We start from the raw sequence: 9,762 nt of genomic DNA, 5'->3' as shown, positions 1-9,762 counted from the left end.
AGCCAAGATGCCCCCAAGTCCATTCAAGTACTAAGGTTTTGTTTTTTTTAATTGTCTTATATATTTTTAAAAAGCACAGTCTCCATTAGCATACAGGATGGTCAGCTTAGGTTCAAGTTATCAAAGAACAGGGATCAAATGTAAGGATTTGGAGCAGATCTTATACTATTCCCTCACTTATGCCTTATCAACTGCTCTCATCTGTCCTGGGACTCCTGCCAAACTTGCAGGTGGAGTGGACGCTCAGGGCAAGGCCCTGCAAGTAGCAAACACCAATATTCTATCATGCTAGTCCACATTCTCCTCCTGACTCCCTGAGGTGGGTAAAGAGTCATTTCTACCTTTGATGTGTCATGGTTTTTATGATGCTGCCCATCATTACAAAAGATCTCAGAGAATTGGGGAAGGGGCTCACAGGGGGATGTTCTAAGAAGCTGCAAAAGGGGAGAGGGAGGTAGCATGTATCTGCTTGGTGATACTTTTTCCCCTAGGACTTGCTGCCAGGGGGATTTCTTAGGGAGTGGCTTCCTACTTAAGCTGGCTTTTTGAGGTTCCTACCCCACCAAGGTGCCTGCTCACAGTGGAGGGAAGGAAGTGTGCTGACCCTGATACTCCCCCTGGACCCAGGGCCTGGAAAGCACCATTTCTTTAAACGGTGTGCGGGTAAGCTGTGTGTGTACGTGTGTTTGCATAGGGGAAGAAGGAAGGCATCCCCTTTCTATTAGTCCTTATTCCCACCACTCTTTCCTCTGCTTCTGAAAGCTTTTAGAGACAGCCTAAAATTCCAGGGGCTTTCCTGCTTTCCCTGACAGGGTCTAACCTGTCCAGGACTCATCTGTCCTGCAGGGACACCCCACTGGCAATACCCAGTCTGTCCCATCAGAGGCAGTGCCGTGGCATGACCTGCAGAGGTATGTGGAGGGCAGAACTGAGTAGGAGAGGGATAGGGTGTCCCCATGGCTTTGTCCCTTGCAACTTCCTAGAAGGTCGGGGACAAGGAGGAGGACGTGTCCTGAAATAGCCTCTTCTTCTGAAGGATGCACAGCAGGAGCAGCAGTTAGGAGTATGGTACCCTCGCCACAAGGCCTGCAAAGGTGTCCATCACAACCACCTGCAGCACGAGAGGTTTATCTGTATCACCAGCCAGCACTGAGCACCTGCGGCTGAGGACTCTCAGGACCATTGTGTCTCCTTTTGGGAGCCTTGGAGAGTAGGGGCTGGGGGGAGGATGTTTCTATACAGACTAGTGATGAGAGGGAGGTGGCCCTGCAGTGCCGGGACTAGTGAAGGCAAATGGAAAATAGGACTCTGAAGTCCTGCCTTTTAATTGAAACCTGAGGCCCAGTCTGTGCTTTCCACCCACCCCACCCCAATTCTTCTGACCTAAGCCACAGCACGGTCAGGGTGAGGTAATCTATTAAAGCAAAAATCTTCAGGGACCCTTCTCCCTTGCTGCTTCTTTCCTCTTCCTCCCCATGTCCTAGAATTCTGGATCAGGGTAACAAAAACTCCAACCACCACTAATACACACACTCAGCACCAGGCTGATTTCCTTGCATACTTGGGGAGGCAATGTTCACAAGAAGTGTCAGTTTAATAGCATTTAGTCCTAGTGAGCTTTCCATTCAGGCTCAGGATCCCCTTCATTTGGGGTATCGAGAGTCTGATCTCATTTGTCACAGGGAAGAACAAGACACTTGGCTAGGGCCTGAAGCGCCCAAGGTCCTTCCTCTAGGAGAAGCCCATGAACAGGCCCCCAGAGTGATCTCACAGAAGTAAGGGCCGTTTCCCCTAGCCCATCCTCATCAGCTTTACTTCTAATGCAGCTGCTCCTTCTGCCAAAGACCAGAAGAAAGGCAGAGATATGACACTGAGCCAGTGAATGGAAGAAGTAGGAGAGAAGGAGGAGTCTGGGGAGGTCTGATCTAAGTGGGATGGGAATGGAATGAATTGGCTTTTCCTTTCTCTGAGAGGAAATACTGCTCAATGCTTAACCCACCCAGGCTGTGGAGGGACAGACAGAAGCCCAGCTTCATCCACTAGCATGGATTACTGATGTCTCATGGCACAAAGGAAATGTCCTTTGGGAGAGAGATTTGAGCCTGGAGATTGGGCGCCAGACTCTGACACTCCATTCAACTACTTCCAAGCCATCAGCATGATGTCCTAACCCAAGCCCATTTTTTAAGCAGGCAGGATAAAGTTCTGTGGAAGCAGAGGTCACAGAGATGCTGAGCTTGGTCCCAGAGTGGCCCTGCTGTAGGCCAGCGAACAGCTGGGAAGTTACATCTCCATAGGGGAGCGGGCAGGGAGTGTGGCAAATTTTAGGAGTGGATGGAAGGGAAGGGTACAGAGAGGAGATAAGGTCTGGCACAAGGTCAACTGCCTCGAATGGAAAGGATCTCCATCCTGAGAACCTTATGGCAGCCACGGCTGACCCTCCTCTGAAGCGTTTACCCAATATGCTCATACTGGGAGGTGTGCACTTATGGGTCTGTGTTTATTTGACAATGTAGGATAGTTTAAACTTTAGCTGAAGATCTTTGTCTTTTTCTTTTCTTTTAAATTACATAGGCCCCCATGCATCACTCTGAAAAGAGAAACTTCCTCTTGTGCTTTACCCACCTTTGGTCTCAGATGGCTAGAGGAGGGAAGTGTAAGGAACTGGGGGGTGAGGGTGGCATCTGGGACTTGGCGCACCAAGGCCGATGGAGAGAGACCTCCAATTAATGCTGCTTATTGCTCCTAGATTCAAACCACCATATTTAAAAGGAGAGAGAAAAAAAGATGGGGATTCAAATGAATGTGGAAGACTACGGATCAAAAATTGTCTTTTCATCTGAAGACACAGTCAGTGAACTTCCTGCTCTCTCTCCCCAGGGGGAAAAAAGAAAGGGAGAAGTGCATTATTCCTAGAGGTTGGCTCCAAAGATGGCCACCGATAAATTCCTTTCCTCCTCTTCTCGTGACCCCTACCCCCACCTCAAAACTCCTCCACGTGGGGGTTGAGCTCCTCAAAACACAGCAGTAGAACATGAACCTGGGCCTCGGCTTATCGCAGGCAGGGAGGCGGGGGTGCCCCCAATCCCTGTAAGACGGCCGTGTCCTCCTCCCACTCGGAGGAGACGTGGGCTGCTAGAACCTGCTTTGATGAATCCATTCCTGGTGTATCCCCTTGACAGCGGGTGACCTTTTTTCCTGAGGGGTGGGAAGGAAGAGCACTGTCTGTCCCCCTTCCGACTCCTTTCCCTGCCCTTCTCATCTTCTTCCCTGTTTCCCTTTGCAACAACAAAGGGAAGGTAGAGCTAGGAGGGCTACACCGTCCTCCCTTGCCCTGGTAAAAATCCAGTGGTTGACAAATATCTTGCTTCCAGACCTAAAAAGGAGGGAGTGATGGTCCTTGAGTAAAGCCCAGGAGGCGATGAAGGATGGGAGGGGAAGAAACCCAAACCAAACTAAACAACTGCCCCAAATTCTTTCTCCAGGTACCGCTCTGGTAGGACAAGGAGGCATTCAGATTCAAACGGGAACACTACCTCTCCCCGGTTTCCACGGCTCCTCGGGAGGACGTGGCAGAGCCGGGAGGGCAGAAAGGAGGGACGTGGGAGACAGCCCCATGGCGGCCGTAGTTGGTCCCCAAGCACGAGGGGGGCAGCTCCCCTATGAGGTGTTCAAGCGTCCTTAGAAAAATAATTCTGAGTCCGTTCCCTGGCAGGGAAGATGTTTCCTGAGACCATACGGAAGCAAAGGCCGCATTGAACAATCAGGAACAGAGTGCTGGTGAGACAAAGAGAGAGGGAGACTGAAGGAGCAACCCAGGCTCTGTCAGGGCTGGGATTAAGGCTGCAAACGTTCCAGGTACTGGGGCAATGGGTTTTCCTTGACATACTTCTGAATGTACCAGCAGGTCAGATGGGCTTTCAGATCCTCCTCCACTACAAAGTCCAGGGCAGCCTTGGAATCCGAGGGGAGAGAAAAACAAGACAAAATGGAAAATACATCATCAGCATCCAAAACCATCAATCATTTAACATTATTATGATCAATAATGGAAGAGAATATTAATTAGGATGATTGTTGGCGTTTCACATAGCACTTTAAGGTACTTCACCAATATTCCCTCATTTTATCCTCCGGCCGGTGCTCCGGCCACTGCCCCACCTGGATGCTTCTATGTATGTGTCAGCCAACGGCAGAGACAGTTTGGGGGAATCGGAACTGCTTTCCACACTCGTGTGTGAGCCTGCCTCAAGGTCAGCAGTTATCTATGGTTGTCTCAGGGATATTCTGAGGCCGTCTTACCTCACCCCCCCCCCCCCGTTCCCAGAATGACCCCACGTCTCCAAGCAAATTGAGAAGGACCAAAAAGGGCAGAGCTACTGTCATGAAATAGCAGGTCAAATGTGGGTTTTTTACTTTCATTCTTACTTATCTTTTACCCTAATTTCCCTTCATTGGGACTTCTAGTCCTTTGGAAGCATCTAAGGACAGTAGGGGAAATCTGTCAGCAAATCCCCCCTCCTTCTTGAAAGGGCTGCCAGGTGCTCGAGACTCTCCAGAATCCTCCTCTTTTTCCTTTCCCCCCACACTGCCACCTGGCCCTCTCTATTCCTCACTGGTGACTCTCTCCTCAGGCCCACCATTTTGGGAAGGACATTATATACCTCACTTATATTTTGCTTCTTTTCAGAATCCTCCTTGTCTTCACTGCTCAAGTGACACTGCATTTGTACTGCACAAGTATCATTCCTTATCCTCTACTTCTCCATGAATTATCTCATTGTCCTCCCCGCCATTAGAAACAACTTCTTTCCGAATATGACTCTCATGCTTGCTTCTATTTAAGTCCCAGGAACATACAGAGACACTTAATTAACTTTAAAAGCAAAAGAAGGGATTAAAGTTGTATTTGTCAGGTGATTGTGACTTATCAGTCAGAGCTGGACAGAGTATTACTCACACTCACTTTACAGAGGAAGAAAATTAAGGTTCAAGAGAACCAGGATCACATAGGCAGCAAACAGAGCTATGGTGGGGAATCCCCTGCTTCAAAAGAAAAAAATCTATATGCTAAAAGGAAACCAAATTATAATTATAATGACTGGCGTGGGTCTCAGAAAAACATATATGGAAAAACTTATTTTTGACAGAGGCAGGAGAATCTGGGAACAGAACATTGTACATTTGCCAAATGCAGTCACGGAATCAGTTGTGTCATTGAGGGGGGTGGTAGGTCAGAGTTTGAGCTGGGAATGGCTATGATATTTTAAAAAAACAAGTTGTTCTTCTCTTTTAAAAACATATAGTCACTGTTAAATAAAACTCCAGATAAAATAGGACTAAGCACATATATAGTACCTGCTTTATAACAGGCACAGTGCTAAGCACTTTTACAAATATTATCTCATCTGATCCTCTCAACAACCCTGCTAGGTAGATGCTATTATTATCTCCATTTTATACATGATGCTTTCTTGGAAGAGATAATGGAACAAAGGCTCAGTCCTTTAGCTAGTATGTACACAGATCTGCAAAGCACTTCACAAATTTGATCCTCACAACAACACGGGGAGGGAGCTAGTGTTTTTAGTAGTTTCCTATTTTACAGATGAAACTAGGAGGACAGATTTCAACTTGGACCTTTCTGATTCTGGGCCCAGCACTCCAAGCACTGTTCTACCACCTGGCTCTACGAAATGGTCTTGCTTGGGCTCCTGTGGCTCCAGTACAAGCCACATACCAGTCTGGGTGTCTGAACGGCACAATTTATTGCCAGGTGATGGAAGCTCTCAGCATAAGGAAAGAATGTTAGAATAAGGCAACCATTCTATATAGTCAAAGTTCAATTAAATCTAACCAACCAGAACTTGTAACTTAGTGGAAGTGTGTGTGTGTGTGTGTGTGTGTGTGTGTGTGTGTGTGTGTGTGTGTGTGTGTGTGTGTGTGTGTGTGTGTGTGAGAGAGAGAGAGAGAGAGAGAGAGAGAGAGAGAGAGAGAGAGAGAGAGAGAGGAGAGAGAGAGAGAGAGACAGACAGACAGACAGACAGACAGAGATAAGGGGGAGGGGAGAGAGAGAATAACTTAGCTTTGTAGGAAAAATACAAATTATAAGAAAAATGAACTGACATCATTTTTAAAAGTAAACTTGCATGATATTTTGGGGTCAGAATGCATGTATCCCTAACAATTCACATCTTCAGTTAAATTCAACAACCACTGGGTCCAGTGCTGGGTGTAGGAAAGAAGAAACAAAACGTTCCCTGCCTTCAAGATGTTTACATTTTATCTAGGAGGAACAATATGTATACAAACAATAACTAAGTAGCTAAATATTGGGAGGGGAATAACTGCTAAGAGAGGGAGGAGAAGGTGGCACTTGAGCTAAGCTTTGAGTGGAGGAATTCCAAAGTGCTGAGGTGAGGAGGGAGGTGTAGGGGGACAGACTGCCTGGGTAAGAGATGGAATACTGAAGACCACAGGCAAACTCCAGCAGCAGGGATTGCAGTATTTGTTGTGTTGTCTCTCCAGGACCTAACACAGGGTTTGCACATAGTGCCTAGTAAATGCTTTTTGAACAGAATACAGTCAGCACAACTGTTTACTATTTTCAATATGCACACTTAGTTACAAAAACCACACATCTGTTAGTAATGCTCTCCATAACGATGACCTTAAGGCAAACCAAGATCCTACTCCATCCTCCCATTAAAAATAATTCAATGAGGTTTCACATACTCTGATTACTATGCAGGAAAGCACAGAGGTACACTTTAGAAATAAACATTCTCAATGAAGATTGAAACAAACAAAAAATGTTCTGGTTAAATCTCTCTTAGCTAAAATTAAAAAATATATATATACATTTTTTTAATATATAAGTGCTTGGTATTCTCTTGGTATTGGTATACTCTCCCCTGGTCTCAACAGCTTCCTATTCCTGCTCTTCCTTCTATAGGGGCTGGCTGCTTGATACAGATCAAGTCATTAATTGAGCATTAATCTAGCATTCACCAAGTGTCAGGTGTTAGAGATATGAAGACAAGATCTCTGCCTTTCAAGGAGCAAACGCTTATCAGGAGAGATAACATATGTATGTGCATCTGTGTACATATGGACAAATTAAAACAGATACCAGGTGATTTTGTGAGAAAGGTTGTAGCAGCTGGGGGAAGCCAGAGAGGAAATTCAGGAAAGAGTTGGTGCAGAAGGAGGTGCTTGAGCCAAGCCTTGAAGGAAAGCCCATCCCCATCACTGCAAAGAAACCCATCTATCCCATCTAACCCATTAATAGGGAAAAATCCCCAGAAATCAGAGAAAGTATGCATAGGAAAATATATCAGACAATTCAGGGCACAGGAGCTCCCTCACTGGGACTGAAGGAAATTCAATATTCCAAGAGATGAATGTGAACAGCGGGTACATTCCAGGCATCAAGGACAGAGAGGCAGGAGAATGGAGTGTCTTGTATAAGGAACAGTAAGAAAGCCATTTTGACCAGATTCCTGTATTCAGGCTGGTAGGTGGAAGAAAAGGCAGAGTGTCAGGCCTGAAGTCAAGACTCAAATTTTTGAATTCGAATCTGGCCCCCGACACTTGATCCTGGACAAGTCATTTCACCCTGTGTGCCTCAGTTTCCTCATCTGCAAAATGAGCTGGAGAAGGCAATCACAAAACTACTGCAGTATATCTTTGCCAAGAAAACCCCAAATGGGCTCATGGAGAATCAGACAGGACTGAAATAAGTGAACAACAGACCGTAGACATTGCATTTCTACACTCACTGTAACTACCACAGCTGTCAAGTAATCACAGGCTCCTTCAAGCTAATGGCAGACAGAGGCAGGAAAGAAATGGATAAATCCTCTATCTGTCCTCTCTGGGAATCAGGAGAGAGCTGGGTTCCAATTCTTCCTAAAATAGTGAGTTGCCTATGGATAGATTCCAGCTGTACAGACAGTTGGGCGGCCATCGGCAGGCCACTTATTGTGGTTAAACCTCAGTTTCTTCACAAGCAAAACGGGAGTGCCAGCCTTGGAGTATAATCTAAGTCCCCAATATTTTAACTACCAGTCTCTGAAAAAGGCAACTGAAGCCAGGAAGAAAAACAAGGTAGAAAACTCGGTCTTTCGTCCCCAGTCACAGGATTTAAATCCCTTCCACAGTCCATTTTCCTAGGACCAACGTGGGTCAGTTAAGTGCAACTCCAGCTAATCAATCAGAAAGCAATTATTTTTCATTCATTCACTCAGCAAGAATTAACTGCCTGCTCTGCCAGGTACTTCCACAACAAGAAGGCAAAAGAAACGCTCCTGCTCTCCAGTTACATTCTATTAGAAGAAAATAAGTGAGATCAGTAAATACAAAGCACCTTGGGGACTACACTAGCAACTGAGGGCGATACCAAAAGGTCAGACGTGGGAGGGAGGGATCAGACGAGGAGGTGACAAGGGAGGGAGGGCAGGCCTTCTAGGCAGGGGGCAGTCTGGACCGGCTTCCTGCCTCCACCCAGATGCCAGACTGTCATTCCTGAGACACTGCTGAGTACATTCCTCCTTTCCCTACTTGTGCTAAATGTTGGGGAAACCAAGGGAGGCAAAAGACAGCTTCTACTAGGTGTTAGCCTCAGTTTTCTCATCTGTAAAATGGCATTAATAACAGCCCTTGCTTCCCTGGGTTTGCTGTGAGGAAAAGATGATGTAATTCTTGTCTAAGTGGTCGGTACATCTTAAAGCATTACACAAATGCTGTTTGTTACTGTAATAATAAAGGGTGTCCCAAAAGTCTAGTGCAGCTAAGGGGCTGCTAGATTGAACTCAGAGAACTCAGAACTGAGGGCAAGAACAATTAAGTGATTTTCCAGTGTCAGCACTCGAACCCAGTTCTTCCCGACTGTAGCCACCGGGGCTCTCCAAGGAGTAACTCACCTTGAAGGCTTCAGTAAAAATTCTTTATAGGCTAAAGAAAAGTTGAATCTTCCTCTAAAGAGAGAAGAGCCATCAGCTGTATGTATCTGTCTCCTCTCAAGCAGGGTTAAAGGGCTGAACCTGTGATGTCTTCCAGCACAGCTACAGTAATGGAGCAAATCAACCCAGATGCAGGGCCCGTTCCCACCAGGAGGAGAAAGAAAGAAAGAAGTGACAGTACCAGTAACACCACCATCAGTCAGTCAGTCAGTCATCAACATCTATTAAACACCTACTGTGTGCCAGGCACTATGCTAAGCACACCCCATGCACCTATTTGGCACTTAGCATTAGAAAAAAATAGCAGTCAGTATCTCCCTTGTACTTTAAAGCTGTCATTATCTCATGAGGCCCAATTAAGTGACTTAACCACAATCACAGGATTGGTTTATGATAAAGTCGGAATGTGAGCTCAAGTCTTATGACTTCGAATCCAGAGCATTTATGCTCTACCTCCGGCATCTGGCGAAGGAAGATAACAAACAGCCCCAGAATCTGAGATCACCCTTGAGGCTTCTGGGGGTGGCTGGGATGAGGTCAGACCCACTCATCCATGCAGCCCATGAGCCAGGCTTGGCTCACCTGGATCCTTCCCACCCCCGCCCACCTGAAAATCAGCGCAGTTCGGTCTCTGATAAAGGAAACAGAAAACTTCTGACCCTCTATCCCACAAATCAGAGCTGGTGATTCATTTCACCTATATTTAGAGATAGGATAGCAATCTTCTCAACAGCTTCTCCAGCTGCAGGGCTTGGACAACACCCTGAGGGTTTTAAACTTTCCATCTCTAGAAACTGCT

At 46.3% G+C, this 9,762-nt stretch overlaps 1 protein-coding gene across 1 annotated transcript in view; it reads right to left on the bottom strand.

Moving 5' to 3' along the window:
* Positions 1–2,481: 2,481 nt before the first annotated feature.
* NATD1 (N-acetyltransferase domain containing 1) overlaps positions 2,482–9,762 on the bottom strand; it is a 47,182-nt gene continuing 39,901 nt past the window's right edge. The window contains exon 3 of the mRNA XM_074281273.1: positions 2,482–3,954. Coding sequence (XP_074137374.1) covers positions 3,838–3,954 — 117 coding nt within the window. The 3' untranslated portion in view covers positions 2,482–3,837. The remainder of the gene's footprint in view (positions 3,955–9,762) is intronic.

The sequence above is a fragment of the Sminthopsis crassicaudata genome, chromosome 1 (genome assembly GCF_048593235.1).
Source record: "Sminthopsis crassicaudata isolate SCR6 chromosome 1, ASM4859323v1, whole genome shotgun sequence".
Classification (NCBI taxonomy): domain Eukaryota; kingdom Metazoa; phylum Chordata; class Mammalia; order Dasyuromorphia; family Dasyuridae; genus Sminthopsis; species Sminthopsis crassicaudata.
Note: the sequence above shows the minus strand (reverse complement) of the source record. Positions and strands in the feature narration are given on the sequence as shown.